Source organism: Herpailurus yagouaroundi, unplaced genomic scaffold (assembly GCF_014898765.1).
Source record: "Herpailurus yagouaroundi ecotype Mexico unplaced genomic scaffold, PumYag 77, whole genome shotgun sequence".
Lineage (NCBI taxonomy): Eukaryota > Metazoa > Chordata > Mammalia > Carnivora > Felidae > Herpailurus > Herpailurus yagouaroundi.
Window position 1 is genome coordinate 10,898,399 of NW_024412388.1, and position 17,439 is coordinate 10,915,837.

General features: G+C 57.4%; 1 protein-coding gene across 5 annotated transcripts in view; it reads left to right on the top strand.

The window, feature by feature from the left end:
- The window catches only part of KAZN (kazrin, periplakin interacting protein), a 465,989-nt gene that overhangs the window by 377,469 nt on the left and 71,081 nt on the right, over positions 1-17,439 (top strand). For all 5 annotated transcript variants that reach the window (XM_040455652.1, XM_040455645.1, XM_040455640.1 and 2 more), the window contains one exon: positions 17,102-17,238. In XM_040455652.1, the coding sequence (XP_040311586.1) occupies positions 17,102-17,238 (137 nt within the window). The remainder of the gene's footprint in view (positions 1-17,101; positions 17,239-17,439) is intronic.

The window sequence follows — 17,439 nt, forward strand, 5'->3', positions numbered from 1 at the left end:
GCTCCTTAGCCTTCCTGGCTCTGGCCGAATTGTTTTCTTGGATCTTAAGAAATAAGCCTGAGAAGGCTGGTGCTTTTTTCTAGGGTGGGACCTTGGCTGCATGACTTAACCTGTCCGTTTCTTCATCTGTAAAATGGGAGTGATAATAATTAATAATGATAACAACGACAGCACCTTCTCTGTAGAGTTACTGTAACAATAATAAGTACTGAGAACACTGCTGACGCACAGGAAGCAGGAGATAAATACTAATTTTTCTAAGTGTGTGTGAGTCGCATAGGCCGCGATGGCTGGGGCGGGGGTGGCATTTTTTTGCTCCGGTTCTACGTTCTGCTCTTCAGCCCCGAAAAGTCAGATTGCTCGTGACAGACTCATGTGAACCAAACTCACGAGAAACCGATGTATAGCCCACAGTGCCAGTTAACCACTCGTCAAGGAGAAATGTGATTTCTTGGTGCTTTGTGTGCCTTGGAGCTCTTGCTTGGAGCGTGGGCTCCGAGGTGGCCCTCTTGAGCTGGTGTGATCGAGCGTCAGTGACTTGGGGCTTTCTTTCTCCTCTCCGGAGCACCCCCTAGGCAGACAAACCATTGATGTGGACAGATCTGGCTCCTGAGTGGGGCTGGGTGCACCTTGCCAGGCCCACCCCACTGACCCCTCCATATCTGAGGGCTTTCCTTCTGACCACTTCCCTCCTGGGAGGCACAGGATCTCAGATTCATCCCCTTGTTTGTCTCTGCCACCACCACCCTACTCCGGGTCACCACCTCTGTGCTCTGCTCGACCCCAGTCTGGTCTCCGTGGGGCGGCAAAGTGGTGGCAAGGCAGGTCACTTTTGCTTACACCCCTTCCCCGACGTCGTGCCGTAGCGAGCCCCTCAGAAGATCCATCGGCCCGGACCCGTGCGTGTGGCCTTATTTGGGAAGAGGGTCTTTGCAGACACAGCTAAGGTAAAGATCTCAAGATCATCCCGGACAAGTGTTCTTGTAAGAGAAGGGAGAGAACGCACGGGGGACAAGGCCAGGGGAAGACGGGGCAGAGATCGGGACGACGCGTCCCCGAGGAATGCCAAGGCTTGCTGGGGACACCGCCCGCTGAGAGAGGCAAGGGAGGTTTCTTTCCTGGAGCCTTCAGAGGGATCTCAGCCCTGCCACACCTCGATTTCAAGCGTTTGGCCTCCAGAACTGCCAGAGGATACATTTCCGTTGTTTCAGGCCACCTGGTTTGTGGTAATTTGCCCCGGTAGCCACGGGGCACTAATGCAAGTGTCTTCCCTCTACCCTTCAGAGAAAACCCAGACGCCTGCGTGGGCCTGCGTGACCCGGCCCAGCCCCCTTGGACTTCACCTCCCGGCCCCCTCACCGCGGCCTCTCCCCTCTTTGCTGCCTCAGGGCCACTGCATCTGCCCTTCCCCCTGCCAAAGCAGTCTTCCCCACTCTTGGCCCAGGTGGCTTCTCCGTCCTCTAGAAGGGCCGGCCCTCCCAGCCTGCACCGCCCACTGCACAGCTCCCCAGGGACTCCCTGGCTATTTCCTGCACAGCCTGACCTCAGCGTGCGTTTAAATGATTGATCTGGGGGCGCCTGGGTGGCGCAGTCGGTTAAGCGTCCGACTTCAGCCAGGTCACGATCTCGCGGTCCGTGAGTTCGAGCCCCGCGTCAGGCTCTGGGCTGATGGCTCAGAGCCTGGAGCCTGTTTCCGATTCTGTGTCTCCCTCTCTCTCTGCCCCTCGCCCGTTCATGCTCTGTCTCTCTCTGTCCCAAAAATAAATAAACGTTGAAAAAAAAAATTTTTTTTAATAAAATAAATAAAATAAAAAAAATAAATGATTGATCTGTCATACGTCTCCCTTGCTCCAACACCGCCCCCCGCAGAATAAAGACCTCATCTGTCTGGCCGAGCCAGGCTCCCAGCAGCAGGCCCAGTGCCCAGCGCACAGTCAGCCCTCAGGAAGATTTTGCTAAATTAACAAATACAAGGCTCTCTATTAACAAGGCCATAGCAAGGTCCTGCTCGTCTTGGTCGTGACCTGTGGGATGATACATTGTTTGAAAGCAACATTTGCAGATACTGTGATCTCATTAGTCTTGAATTTAACTCTTAGGCCGGGCGCCTGGGTGGCTCAGTCGGTTGAGCGACCGACTTCGGCTCAGGTCATGATCTCACGGTCCGTGAGTTTGAGCCCCACGTCGGGCTCTCTGTTGGCCGCATGGAGGCTGCTTCAGATCCTCTGTCCCCCCCCCCCCCCCCCCCCACTCTCTCTGCACCTCCCCCACTCGCACTCTCTCTCAAAAATAAACAAACATGTAAAAAAGTAAAAAACACCTCTTAGTATCCTGGGGGAGACTCCTGTGTCACCCCTATAAACCATTTATATGAGCCAGCCTCTGAGACCTGATCATTAGAGCTGCTCCTAATAGTGAGTTCTCCATCCATGGAGGCATGCAAGGTTTCATATTTACTAACCCACTTGATCTTCACAACTTCCAAGGACCCTATGGAGTCTTTAGGGTTCTCCCCCTCTGACTGCCCCGCACCCCCCCCCCCCCCACCCACCTCTTGCCCAGCCTGCTAACTCCTCTCCCTTTTCTGGGCAACCCTTTGAGCGTCTTTACAATAAGGCAAAGTCCGAGAAGGCTACATGCGTATGGCTGTTGACACCTGTAATTTTACAACACGAGAGTTTATCAGTCCTGAATGTATATTTAGTGACAGGCTTGGCTAATCTTTCAGCTAATTACACCCATTAACATTTAAACGTGTAATCATTAATATATCTGGGCATGGCGGTCTAAATATTTTATAGAGGTCTTAATTACAGCAGACTTCCATAAAACCCGCGTGCCCTGTGGCGTCAGGTAGCCTGGGGCCCTGGCCAAGTCGGTAGCAAGAACTCGCCATTGCACGGAGATGGGGTGGCTGGGGGGCGGGGGGGGGGGTCTCCAGTTTCCGGCTGCACCACGGAAGCCGGGGCTGGCAGAGAGGACGACACTCATTCTCGTGATTTTTCACTGCCACACCGCTGTCGACTTCACGCTCCTCCTCGAACGGGGGGAGTTCAGAGACCCGATAGCAAAGCTTAAAAAGAATAATCGTTGCTGCCAAGGCTTCGGGGAGCCGATGAAGAGGCGCCCCTTTCTTCTTCTGCCAATTGCAGAGAGCCTCCCAGGAGGCAGGTAAAAGATGATCAGAACGTGTCTTGTGGCTGCAAGAGCTCATCTGTGGCACGGATCCGTGGCCACGTGGCTGGTCCACACCGTATGCCAGAAATAGACAGACTTCTCCCCCCAGACCGCCCGGGTGGGCACCTGCGGGCCCCCAGCCGTTACCCTTCATGGTAACAGCTGTCTTTGCCCCCTTTGAAGCTCCCTGTGGATTCTAGAGCTCATCTTCAGACGCTTCTCGGTCCCGAAGGCCGGCAGAGTTTTGTTACACCCCTTCCACAGAGAACGCGGAGTTTCTGAGAGGTCCCCAGAGGTACATGGCTGCTGGCAGGCAGAGCAAGACCCGAACCTTTGATGTCCTGCCCTGGCCCCACCTGGGCTAAGACCTGTGCTTCCCGGCAGCCTTTCTGCGTCTGTGAGGTGACCCAGGAGGCTCAGTAGACCCAGGAGGACTGAGCCGTGGGGTTTGCAGGAGACGTAAGACCTCACGCGATGGGGCCACCGGGCTCCGCTCCTCCCACAGCCAAGGCCAGCATCCACAGCGGCCATGTGGCACCGGGCACTGCCCGCCTGGACAAGCTTAAAGGCAGGGCCCCAGAGCCAGAGCTCCCGGGCCACGTCCTGCCTCAGTTTCCTTACTTGTAAACTGGGGATCACTGATGCTAACTACCTCACAGCATCGCCGTGAGGGAAAATTTAGTGAAAACATACAGGACAATACCCGGCCCCTAGTACACACGCAGCAAATACTAGCCGCTGTCACTGTTGTGATCATCAGCGTCGTGGGGCTGGGGCGCCCACCCCGACCTTCCTCGCTCGCGCGCCGTCTGGGCACCTTCACGGAAATCTTCCCCCGAATTCTCACCGCGGTCCTGCACGGAAGGTGCCGTCTTTGTGCGGGATGGTGCTAGACTCTGAATCCAGGACAACCCCAAGTTCACGTTCATGGTCACGTTCTTCCCCCAGCCCCAGGGGTCCTGCAGGTGCTCTCCTCACCCATGCTTGGACCTGCCCATGTCATGGGGTGTCCCCTGGTGGCATGGGGGCCACCTCCGCCCACCCCAGATGATAAGAGCGGATACTTCCTGAGGGCTCCCCCCAACACTAGGCACAGTTCTGAGTGCGACGCGTATGTAAAACCAGCCCTGCAGAGTAGACGCTGTTTTTAAAGCTTTTTATTAAAGAATGACATACATACAAAGTGCAGGTTTACCTGCTTAATGTCAGGCGCTTAGCGTCACCAACTGGGCACACATGAGTGACACCAGCACCCAGATCAAGAGGCAGTACGTCAGTAGCTTCCCGAATGTCCTCCCGTGGCCCCTTCCTGTCTGTATCCCTCAGCGGACAACCTCTTCCTGACTTCTCCCCACGTCCGTTAACTTTGCCGCCTTTGTGTGCTGTAAAGGGAGCCACGCGGCTCTTGTGTCCGGCTTCCCTGGCTTGGCGTGCTGTGCTCGCGGGTCATCACGTTGCGTGTGGCGGGGTGGTCGTCGTTCGCTGGTTCTCATTAGATTGAGTCTTCACCCCTGCAAAAGGGACCCCTTCTGCAAAGGGACTGTGCCCGTGGTTTCCAGCTTGGAGCTTTTACAGATGGTGCCGTTGCGAGTGTTTCAGTGCAGGTCCTTGGTGAGCCCGGATGCATGGGGAGGAACTGTTTTTATCCCTCTTGTACAGATGTGAAAAACCAGGCTGATGTGACTCGCTCCAGATCTCCCCTCTAGACGGTGACAAGACCGGTTTTAAACCCAGACAGCCTGGCTCCGGGATCCGCACTCTGGAGAGGTCTCCTGCCCCTCTCCTGAGCTTGTCTAGGAGGAGGCTGACCATAGCTGCCAGGTTGCCACCTGCATCTAACCTTGAATAGCCTTGCTGCATCTCTGTTGGAGGGAAGCCAGGCGAGATCGATTCCCAAACCATCGGGGCTCCAAAGGCAGCCTCCTTCCTGAGGGTTCCAGAGGGCCCGATGGACCATCTTGAGAGTCTGACACCAAAGCCCAGAGAGGGTGTGTGAGTCCCCAAGGCCGCGCAGCACACTGGCTTCCCTCCGTGTCTGGCAGCCATTCTCTGCCACATACCTCCTCCTCCTCTCAGGGCCGTTATCTTGCCTGAGAATGACCTCACGCACCATCATGAGCCGCTAAAAATAGTTCTCATGTGGGGCGTGAGGCCCATGGCCCATGCTGCGTTTCCAGAAATCGCCCCCCTGGGACTAGGGAATGTCAGTGTTCCGGGCCCATCCCTTGCCCCTATTTTTAGTGGTAATTTGGAGGAAGGAGGACATTTCCTGGACTTGCCTTTGGAGGCTGGAAAACAAACACCACCCCCTCCCTGCCTCCGCCCTCCCATTTCCCTCGGCAGGAAGTGGGGGGCCTGGCTCCCTGGGGCCCGCCACCCTCTGGGCTTCCAGGTGAGCTCTGAGTCATTCTGGAGCGGAGGGATGGGCTGCAGGTGGCCACAGTGTGTCCCCACCCACAACTAGGACCCCCGCTGTGCCTCTTATTTCTTGCGCTCTGTGTCTAAGGCCCTCGCTGGCCTCGCCCTTCCTATCTAAAGTTTTCCGGTGGGAGCCTCTGACATCTAAGCCTGAGACAGAGATCCTGGAGACGGAGAAAGCCCATGCACCCCTCTTCCCATGCACCCCTCTTCCCTGCTCAGGCTCCAAGACAGCATTCCACGCAGCCGGCTTGCAGCCTGTACTCAAACTCCCTGGCAGGGTGCCCGCTTCCTCTCAAGACCCCCCAGTCTGCCCTGAGACCTCTGTGAGGCTGTCACCTAGACTGACAGAGCCCGACCAAGCCATCGGAGGTGCATCTAGAGCTTTTGCTCTCCTTTAGTGGTCACTACAGCAGAATGACATAGAAGCTGGTATCTCCGCTTCATGCACGAGGGGAGAGGCACAGAGAGGTTAAGGAACTTACCCAACGTCACCCAGATAGTGAATAGTGGAGCTGGGATTCAACCCCAGGTTTCTGTCTGCAGAGCCTGGTCCCTGGTCTCACTCTACAGAGCTGCAGTGGGCTCACATCGTGCTGTGTTCCATCTTCTATAGCCACCTGCTCAGGTCAACAGTCCAGCAACCCCGTGAGGCCCACAGCCACGGTTGGGTATCATGATTAATTGCCAATATTGGAAAAAAAAAAAAAAAGAGAGAGAGACATTTAAGACATAAAGACTACGACAATCCAGAGTTTGGAAATCTCTGGAAAAGTTGGAAGGTGTGGCAGCGCAGGGCCCCCTTCAGTCCCGGAATGGCTGCCCCTGCTATGCATTCTAGGTGCCCGCCTGTGCTTACTCTCTGACCGATGGACCCTGGCAGGGCCCCGAGTGCCACTGTGCTCTCCGCCCTGGGATGGGGGGCGGGGGGGGGGTCCCTCCTGAGCCCCTGAGCTGGAGAATGCAGGAAGGGTGCGGCTTGAGGTAGGGAGCTGGCATGGCCCCCGGCATCCAGACCACAGGTAGAGGCAGGGGCTGTGGGCTTTGAAAAGCCAGGCGGAAGCTTCCTCGAAGTCTCGCAGGGAGAGAAGGCCGGGAGGTCCTCCCAGAAAGGCGGATGTGCTCCCCTCAGTACACACAGAATACATAGTGTTCGGTGGTGCTGAGCTCTAAGGAGAGCGGACAGGGAAGGGGGTGAGGAGGGTGTCCAGGGAGGGCTTTGCTGAGAGAGTGACGTTTGAGGAAGGACCTGGGAGGGAGTGGGTCACAAGGGCAGGAGGACATTCCGGGCAGATTCAGTGGAAGGGGCATATCCGCGTGAACCGGGAGCAGCACGGAGCCAGGTGGCAGCCGTGGGGTGGGAGTGGGGTTACGGGGGGCGGGAGGAAGGCAGGTGAGAAGGCAGGGGAGGATGGACACGTGACTCTTCTGGACCATTCTAGGGACTCCGTGCTCACCCTTGAGACTGGAGCTGTTGGAGAGGAGCAGGGAAGTCATGATCTGATTTGCCCCGTAAAGGGACTACTCCCTGCTGAGCTGATGGGGACCGAAGGGTTGGGAGACCAGTCAGGAGGCTACTGCACGATGCAGACACAGGATGGTGGTGACTGAGGAGTGGTGACAAGTGGCCGGATTCCGGCAACATGTCAAGCTGACGTGGCTTGTTGAGGAATCGGGTGTGGGGCCTGAGAGGAGTGGAGTTCAGGAAGATTCTGGAGTTTGGGGCCGGAGGAACCGGAAGGCTAAGGCCACCCTGGATTGAGTCCGAGGAGGCCAGGCGGAGCAGGGTGTGGGGGGCTGGCTGTGGACTCCGTCTCAGACGTGCTGGGTTGGAGGTGGTTAGACCCCCGGCGGCGGTGTGGGGAGGTTCTCGGCACCGAGCGGGCTCCGATGGCCAGGCTGGAGATGCACAGCACGGGGCCGGAGCTGTGCACAGCCGGGAGGCTGGACGGGCCACCAGGACACAGTGGGAAAGAAGGACAGGTTCCTATTGCCTAGAGGCCCGCTCCTCAGAGAAATCAGCAGAGACCTAGAAGGAGCCGCCAGAGACAGAAGAAGAAACCAGGAGAAGGGGGCGGGAAGGGCACACGAAGAGGGGATCCCCGGTGCCGATGGAGTGGGACAGACAGGACTGTGGGGTTCACAGCACGGAGGTTACGGTGACCTTGAGAAGAGCAGGTGGGGGAGAAGTCCAGGCGGTGCCAGGGAGGGTGGGAGGAGAGAAATGAGGCACGAGCCCAGGCGGTCCTTTTAAGCATCTTTGCTCCAAAAGGAGGAAGAGATAGAAGGAGGGCGGGAGAGAGAAACGGGGTCGGTTGCGGGGTTTTCTGTTCGAGTTGTGAGACAGAATCGCACGCTCGTGTGACGCGGGGGAAAATCCAGTGCAAGGCCCGTGCCAGGTGCACGGAACGTGGGTACTCGGAGCAGGCTCTCGTAATGGAAGGATGGCCGCAGTTTCCAACGCCTTCTGGCCCATCCAAACCTGGTGGCCTCCGCGGGCCACCCAGGGTTGGGGACGGGGAGCCCAGCTGACGAGTGGGTGGCCTCCTCAAGACCCGGGGAGGGTGCCGCCATGAGCAGGCTGAAATCAAGGAGCCTTGTGGGACAACCAGGTCACCCCGCTCCCCGACACTGGGTGTTGCCTGTGCTGGGAGCAGTGTCTGGGGTCCGTCCCCAGCTCTGAGCACCTTAAATACTCCTGGTGCCCTGGGGCAGCCGAAGCTGTGGTCCACTTGAGTGTCCTTGTATCCTGCCTGGCGGGTGCCGTGAAACGGCCGTGGACACGCCGCACAGAGCCCACAGCGGTTCGGCGAGAGCCACAGCCTCTCTGCAGTCGGGGCTCAGGGGCCGGTCAGGAGGCACAAGGGAAATTAGCCTGCCCTGTCAAACCTGTGGAGGTCAAGAGGAGACATGCAAAGGAAAGCCGGATCACCTCTGCCCCCAGGATGCAAGAAATATTGGACACAGCTCAGTGACGACCATGGAGCAGGTCCCAGTGTTCTCTAGGGAGGCCACCCTTCTGTCACTCATGAGTAAGTTGGTGGGTATTTACTGAGCACTTACTATGTGCCAGGCACTGTTCTATACTGGAGATACAGTAGTGAACAAGGCAGGCCAGGTCCCTGCCCCCAAGGATCTTGTATTTCCCGTGGACACAAAAATATGTAAGTAGACCCAGGAATCCCCCATGTATCTTGGACCAAACTGAGGGAATATTGTGCTCTCACCGTCGAGTGTGTGGGTGGCAGTTTGTGTGCAACCGTCTCAGATGCGAATGGACTGGCTTCTCTCTTTCAGTTAAATGGAGTTAAATGGAATCGGTATTGGCACTGCATTGACCCAGACAGGGCTCGCCCAGCCGTCCTCAAACACGCCAGCTCTGATCAATCGGTGATGGCATCTGACCTCCCAACCCGAGGCAGAGCAAATCTGCATTTCCCTCCTGTGCCGTGGCAGACATCCCCAGTCAACCCAGATTCCTGTAGAGTGTGGTTGATTAGTCATGTCTGCATGGCCACCGGATTGGAAATCAAGAACCTGTATTCCAGACATTTGGAATATCTTTCCAGGTTGGAAAGGCCACGCTGCCTAACTCTTTCTAGGCTGTACTTGGGAGAGAGGAGCTGTGGGGACTCTGGAAAGATTGCAGACCTGGATATCAAAGTGCTAGGGTCAAGTGCCAATTCTGCCACTCGTTGGCTGAGTTGGCCAATCAGTCCACTTCACCTGGCAGTGAGAAGAAAGAGGAGGTTTTGGTCCCCGAGGAGCAGAGCTACACCCAGGTCAGACCTTGGGCCACACAGCCAAGCGCGTGTCTGACTAGGCCTGGCTCAGCGGGTGCTGGGTTTTCCTTCTTCCCTGAGTGCCTCCCGACAGGGCAAGAGCCTGCTTAACCTCACTACCTGTTCTGAAGTCACCTTGCTCAGCTTTCAAACAGGAAGAACCAAAATAAACCCAGGCAGGCCCGTCCCGGGGCCATAAGTAAGTCTGCAGGCCTTTTGCTTCCTTCCCTGCCCTGGGCCCCTTCCCCAGGCCCTTTTCCCAGAATCCAGCCTGTTGGTCAGGTCACCCAGTATTTTCTGAGCCCTCCTGGGGCCTGGGAGCCATGGGGAGCCGGAAGACAGGAGGAGGTGCTAACATTGAGTGAACACCTTGTGGATTCAGGTGCCAGGTAGTGTCACATACGGCCTCGCAAGGTACAAGTTATCACCCTCAGCTTAGCAGCTGAGGAAACACCCAGAGACGTTACAAGCGGGGAAGCTGGTTAAGGGGTAAAGCCGGACTGGAATCCGAGGCTCCGTGAATCCAGAACCGTGTCTTTCTGAGGCTCCGCACCTGACGGGTCACTCCGGATATGGCAACCTGTTCTCTATCGGGCAGAAGTAGGTACACTTTCAGTCCTCATTCCACAGATGGGGAAACTGAGGCTTAATTAAAGTCTGATAGGCCGACTCCAAAGCTGATGCTTTTAGCCCAGCGGCGTTGGTCTGAGAATCGGGAGACCCGGGCTGGCTGGCTGTGTGATATCGGGTATCCTCTTTCCCTCTCTGGGCCTCAGTTTCCCCATCGGTAAAGGGAAGTTGAGCTAAAAGAGCTTTTTTTTTCTTCTTTCTTTTTTTAAAGTTTTTCCATTAAAAAAATTTTTTCCACCCGAGTACGGTCAGCACACAACGCTATTCCAATGCCATCGACTGTACTTCCAGCGCTGTGCCTCCTGTTCCCGCGACCTGTTTGGGAGACCATCTTGGTGGGTGTGTTTGTCCAGAGTGGTTTGCTAGGCTCTTGTGGCCCCCACCCGCCCACCCCTCCTGTCTCAGAATCTGTGGATGCGGAAGGTTCAACTGGTTGGGGGTGTTGAATGGAAAAGAAAGGGGGCCCCCTGCTGGCGGTGGCTGGGATCATCATACCTGGGCTGAAATTTACCCGACTCTGCCCACCATCCCCTCCCCACCTTCCTTAGAGCCTGTTTGCCGCGAGGAAGGGAGGAAGAGGGGGTGGGGGGTGGGCACTGACCAGGCTGGACATTTTCATAAGGTCTCTTGGTTTGGGACCGTCCAGAGCCAGGCCCTGCAGTCTTCCGAGGTCAGACCAATGGGAAATCTGGGCATGTGGAAGGAGACTGTGTCTTGGGCAAGCTGTGGAGGGGGGGCCGGGGGAGGATTCCTTGAGAGCTGTGGCTTGCACGCACGCGCACACACACGCACGCACACCACCAGCGGCCACGGAGCAGTCATGGGGTGCACACAAGAATGTCAAACCGCCGTTGATGGAAACCTCAGAAGGTCCCCTCGGGACCGTAAGCTGCAAAAACAGCGTCTCGTGGCGGGAGTGACTGGCAGATTTCTGGATCATCCAGCGTTTTTGTGCTTCGGTGCAGGTCCTGCTGTTTCCAGCGACGTGCTTTCACAGTAGGTTAAGGAAGGGGAGTGAGGGGTTCCAGGTCAGACGGCAGAGAGGCAAGTCCGGGATCCGGTCCTTGAGCTGTGAGGGCCCTGGAGAGTAAGTTAGCCCTTCGAACCTCAGTTTCCTCCTCCACAAGGCAAGTGCCCCCTCCCCTCTACACACACACACCCCAGCCCCCCAGCCCCACCCCTGCACAAGGTCCTGAGGAACAGGCGAGGCCAACGGGACCCTGCCGGGTTGGTTGGGGTCGGTGATTTTGGAGGCAGCAGAGGACCAGAGTGGGAGGGGGAGGGGAGAGGGTAGGTGGGTGTGGGGCCAGACGGGCACTGCCACTCACTCCCTGACCCGGCTCCTCACTCTCCCGGGGTGCCTACTGCCCCATGCTGTGACATGGAACGACTTCATACAGTGGTTGTGGTGGTTGAGTGGCCAGAACGCATCGGGGGCTCAGAGCAGGGCCTGGCACACGGGAACCGTTTTAATACCTAGGAAAGCGAGACTTGGGGGAGGGTAGTGACTTGCTCAGGGGCTCAGAGCCAGGGACAGAACCCAGGTCCTCTGACGCCAGACTGATGCCCATTCTGCCCCGCTGTGTGGTGCTGGCCAAGGCCCTGGACACCTCTGTGGGGAGCAGTGGTGGAGGTGATGCCTTCTCGGCCCTCCAAAGCCAGAGGAGGCTCACAGGGTCCATCCAGCACACTCATGGTGGGGGCACGGTTGAGGCTCAGAGAGGGGAAGGCTGGGAGCCTGGCCCCTCCCTCTCCAGCTCCCCAGCAAGGTTCTCCCTGCGCACTCTGCCTTGGGGGGTAAGCAGAAGTCAAAAGCGCCCTGTAGAATCCCTTGCCCTCCAGGCACACAGCCGCTAGAGGCTCAAACGCCACGAATTAGCCTGTCCGGTTCCCTTGCTTGTTGGCGGAGGCCTCCCTATGCCTGGGCATTGCCGCTGAGGGTCTGTCACCCGTGGCCGCAATGAAGGGGACTGGTCCTCCCCCTGCCGGTGGTGAGTTTGCAGCAGCTGTGAGGTCAGTGAGGAGCTGTGGTCCCCTAAGCCAGGAGAGGAAGACGGGGTCTGCTGCGGAAAGGCCACGGCAGAAGCTTGAGAGGATGACATCCCCAGAGATGCTCTATCTTCACGGGGCCGGAGCCGGGCCCCTGGTCACCCCCCTGCAGGCACTCGGCCTCCTCTGAGTTAGAAAAACAAGTCCCTCCCTCCCCCCCTCGGAATCCCCACACTCCCGGGAGCTGAGCTGGTCTCCCACGGTGACCCCACAGGGCCCGCCGGGCATGACATCACCCATCACCATGGCAGTGGTTCCGGTGGCCTGGCTCCTGGAATGGGACACGCCTGGCTGAAGCTGGATGCCTGGGAAGGCGCAGTGAGCGCCCGGGAGCTTTGGGCCGAGGCAGGAGGCTGGTCACCGAGAGGGAAGGTCAGGTGTCACAGACCCCACCCTGCTACTCCTGCCTTAGTAGCAACATTTGGAGAGCGCCAAAATGCGCTTTGGAAAGACGGATAACAGCAGACCTGTGGCAAAGGGAAGAAGGAGGCACCCCATTGCATAGTTTTCATAGCTGTGTAAATTAGTAACTTAAATTCTTTCTTGGGGACCCGTCGTGCTGATCTTCTTGTCTTCTTTTTAATGTTTATTTATTTGAGAGAGAGAGAGAGAGAGAGAGAGAGAGAGAACAAGGGGGGAGGGGCAGAGAGAGAGGGAGGCACAGAATCCGAAGCAGGCTCCAGGCTCCGAGCTGTCAGCACAGAGCGCAGTGCGCGACTTGAACTCAGGAACCGCGAGATCATGACCTGAGCCGAAGTTGGGCGCTTAACCTTCTGAGCCACCCAGGCGCCCCCAATCTTCTTTGTTTTCTTAAAAGAGTTACAATGCCAGTGACACCCTTCAAGGAGCCCTGTCTGACGGCAGCGACCCAGCATCTGGAGACTCAGGGACAGTCAGGCCCGATGGGGACGCGCGCGCGCGCACACACACACACACACACACACACACACACAGGTGCCTGCTCCCAGGTCCTGCTTCTGCGAGGAGTTCCCGTGAGTTGGTTACGGTCGTGTGTGCTTCCGAGAGGCTATGGCAGACCGCTCGGCATCTGCTTTGTTCACACTGTGGCTCCAGAGGTGCCGAAGCTCCGTTTCAAAGGGATCTGCACCCGGCATTCCTGCCCAGAGATCCAGCTTTCATGTGTCTCAGTCCTCGGCTGGGCAGGGTCCAGCCGCCGCCCCCGCCGTGCCCCCAGAATCCGCAGAGCAGGGGTTCCCGGGGAGAGCTCGTGCGAAGCAGCCAGGCAGCGAAGGTTATTATGGTGGGGGTGGCGGCACCTCTCACAGCCCGCCCTGACGTGTCCGTTAGGAATGTGTTGGGGTGCACGTCGTAGGAAGTCCCCCAAACACTGTGACCTTGTACTATAAAGAAAACGGGTTTTCCCAGTAGGCTCCTGGGCACGTCTTCGTAGCCACAACTGGACACATGGCCCCTCAAGTTGCAGGGGAGCATGGCACGTTGAGTGTTTTAGTGGGGCGCAAACAAAATTGGGGTTCCCTTGGTAAGGAGGCGGGTGGATGGGGTCTCGCGTCATCCGCGTGTGCAGGGGTCGTCTCCTCCGTCACACTGGCAACCTCCCAGGAGGTGGGGGCGTGTCTTTTCCAGCCCTGTGCCCCCAGCAGCAGCAGGCAGGGAGTCTGGCACACAGAGCATGCTTGATCAGTAGTTCAAGGGAGCTCGCAGTTTCCCCTTGAGGAGGAGCTACTAATCTGAAGGTGGAGGGTCAGCCCCTGCTCTCAGGAGCCCCCGGTCAGATGGGGGGAGGCGTAGCTCCCTGCCCCACCACTGAGCTCCCTGCCACTAACACACAGATACAGGTGTACACACCCCCTTTGCTGGGGGACAGAACGGGGGCCCACACGGCTGCTCCTGTACACGGTGGCGCAGGGGTAGAGTGGAGGGAGCACCGTGGAGGCCAGTGGCAGGCTGCCACGTCGCCCCTCCCCAAGGTGTTTGGCAAAAGTGAAGGAAGGCCCGGCAATGCTCTGGAGGAAGGGGTGGCATCCCTCCCAGAGCCTCCAGTTGCCAAGAGCAAAGTCTGGAATTTGGTTTCCATCCAGACAAGGCTAACGGAAGAGGCAAATCGGAGCCCAAGGGGGATTAATTTCCAACCAAGGGCAGAGGCATGCTCCCCAGGGGGGTCCGTGAGACCTTCTCAAACCCTGGGGTGGAGGGTCCCACAGTGGTGACTTTGTCCGGGTCAGCTGCCCCCACCCGCAGCCCCTGGGAGCCACTCCCCTCGACAGTCTGAAACCCACCTGAGTCAGCTCTGCCATTTGCCGGCTGTGTGGCCTCAGTTTCCTCCCCTGTAAAATGGGATGATAGCACTTCCCTCCCACCCACCTCTGTCACAGGAGGGAGTACAGCCAGGATCTAGGGTCTGATGAGAATGCAGATGGAAATTTCCCAGTTCTCAGTGGCAGCTGAGCCTGGGCTCTTCTGTAAGATTCCTTCTGACCCACTTATGTCTTTAGATGTTGGGTTTTCTTCAAGTGAAGCTCACCGTTAACCTATACCCTGCACCCTAACAGAAAACTAGCACAGCCCTGCCCCCCTCCCTCCTACTCCTACCCTGACCACCCCCAGCCTCACTGGAGAGAGAGGAGATGAGCTCTGTCACCATGCTCTCCACTGTCCCTGTCCTCTAAGGTCCCAGCCCCAGCCCTGCAGGCCTGGAGCTCCGGCCCTGATGATCTACGCTGCCCCACCAAGCTGCCCCACCAGCTGCAGGACTGAGGGGAGTTGAAAGCTGGAATTTAAAGGGCCGCCCAAGACCCAGGGCCCCCACCGCATGGATCTCCCCACAGTCCCTGTTCTACCCAGGTTGGGGGTTGGGGGAGCAAAGCATAGGAGGATGAAGGAAGTCCCCTCAGGGCCAGAAGGATATCAGCTTATGTCGAGCACTGGGCCAGGAGCCCGGCACCCTCGGTCCTTACATCACACCTGGCAGCCCAGACTCCCATATTGGCAAGCCGAGTTTGCAGAGTTGGATGTCCAGGACGAGATGGGGTGTCACAGCCATGGTCTGCCCCATATCACTGCCCTCAGCTAGCCATGGGTCCGGGACCCTCCAGGTTTTGGAGGCTCCAAACAGCAGAACGTGGGGTCACCTGTGTCGGCTTTCAGGTCAGACATGGCTGTGTGACTTTGGGCAAATGACTTAACTACTCTGTGCCTTCTCAGGCCAAGGAGCCTGAGAGCCCTCCGGAGCCACGGAGTTGCTTTACCCTCCTCCATACCATCTGCACAACTCTGCTTGGTGTTTTCTCCAGGGACAGGACAGAACAGACTTCTGGGGGCACTGGGACAAGGCAGTGGAGCCCACTCTGCAGCCACAGCCCCCCCCTGACCACAGCTACTCTGTCCATTTGCCAAAGAGCCAGCGGTGTGAGAGAGGGTCTGCAGGGAGCAAAGAGTCACGCTGCCTGCCAGGAGGTTGCTTAGAGCTCATGGCCCTGTGTGTGTGTGTGTGTGTGTGTGTGTGTGTGTGTGTATGAGAGAGAGAGAGAGCTTTATTAAGATAAAATTCACATATCCTACAATTCACCGTTTACAATGTACAATTCAGTGGTTTTTAGTATATTCACAGACTGCTTATCCATCACCACAATCAACATTAGAACATTTTCATCATTTCAGAAAGAAACCCCAGGCCCTCCAAATACCACCCCTATATCCACACACCCCCGCCCCCCGCCATCCACCCCTCCCCCCAGCCCTCTGCAGCCACTTGTCTGCATCCTGTCTCCGTAGATTTCCCTACCGGGGACCGTTCATACGGTATATGGAATCATACATCGGCGACCGGCTTCTTTCACTTAGCAGACTGTTCAGAGTTGATCCGCGTTGTGGCATGAAACGGTACCTCTTTCCACTGTCAGATAGCGTTCCATTGTATGCGTCACCGCACCGCGTGTTTGGGTTTTTAACTCCTTCATCAGTTGCTGGCCATTTGAGTTGGTTTTCACCTTGTGGCTTCCGCGACCCATGCTGCCGTAAACGTTTGCGTTCGAGCGTTTGTGTGGACGCATGTTTTCCTCTCTCCTGGGCGTGTGCCTAGGTGTGGGTTGCCGGACCGCAGGGCAACTCTATGTGGAATCACTTGCAGAACCGTCAGGCTGCCTTCCACCGTGGCTGCACCATTTCCATCCGTCCCCGTCGGCGGTGTGCAAGGTGTCCTAGTATCCCCACATCCATGTCAACCCTTGAGTCCGTCTTGTTTATTTGTGGCCATGCTAGTGAGTGTGAAGGGGTGTGTCCTTGTGGCTGTGATCCGCAGTTCCCTGTGGACTAATGAGGTCAAGACCCTTTTCCTGTCCTTATTGGCCATTTCTTGGAGAAATGTCTGTTCAGATCCTTTGCCTAGTTTTTACTTGGGTTGTCTTCTTATCATTGAGTTGTAAGAGCTCTTTATATATTCTGCGCGTAAGGCCCTTATCAGACATGCGGTCTGCAAGTACTTTCTCCCACTTCCTGCGTTGCCTTTTTACTCTCTTTGTGGTGGCCTTTGAAGCACAGAAGTTTTATGTTTTGACGGAGTCTGACCTATCTGTATTTCTGGCTGTTACGCACACTTTCCGTGTCATTTCTTGCTGCGTGTTTTTAATCAAGTGCTTCTCCTGTGGAGGAAACGGGGCAGATGATGGACTATGGTGCTGGCCTGAGTCTTCCTGGAGGCTCAGAATGGACCATGGGGGGGCTCCTTCAGCCCGGAGTCGGGGCGCCATCAGTTTCCCCGGCCACGGGCGCTCACCGGGCCTCCAGCCCCCTCACCGCGGAGACCCCTTCGGTTCAGGGCTGGGAGAGATGCTCAGTCCAGGACTTGCTGCCCTGGCTGGATCAGTAAAACCGAGAGGTGAGAACAGGTTCTAGAGACAGGCGGCCCAGGTTCGAATCCCGGGAATGCCACTAGGGGACAGGGGCGCGTGGGAGAGAAACGTCGCCTTCCTGAACCCCGTTTCCTCATCTCTTAGAGGATAGAGGGAGTTTCCCTTCTCCCTCCCCATCGCTAGACTCTGGCACTCACAAGCTCTTCTGCCCCGCAGCCATGAAAGCCGACCGGAAGCGCCTAAAGGGCGAGAAGACCGACCTGGTGAGCCAGATGCAGCAGCTGTACGCCACGCTGGAGAGCCGCGAGGAGCAGCTGCGCGACTTCATCCGCAACTACGAGCAGCACCGCAAGGTGGGGCCCGCCCCTCCCCCTTGCCCCCCTCCCCCTTCCTCGGCGCCCCCTCCCAGACACCGGCTTCGTCCCCCTTTTGCCCCTCCCCTTCCTCCCCGCCCCCTTCTCCCTCCCAGACACCAGCTTCCTCCCCTCCCCCTCCCAGACACCAGCTTCCTCCCCTCCCCCTCCCCTCCCCCTCCCAGACACCAGCTTCCTCCC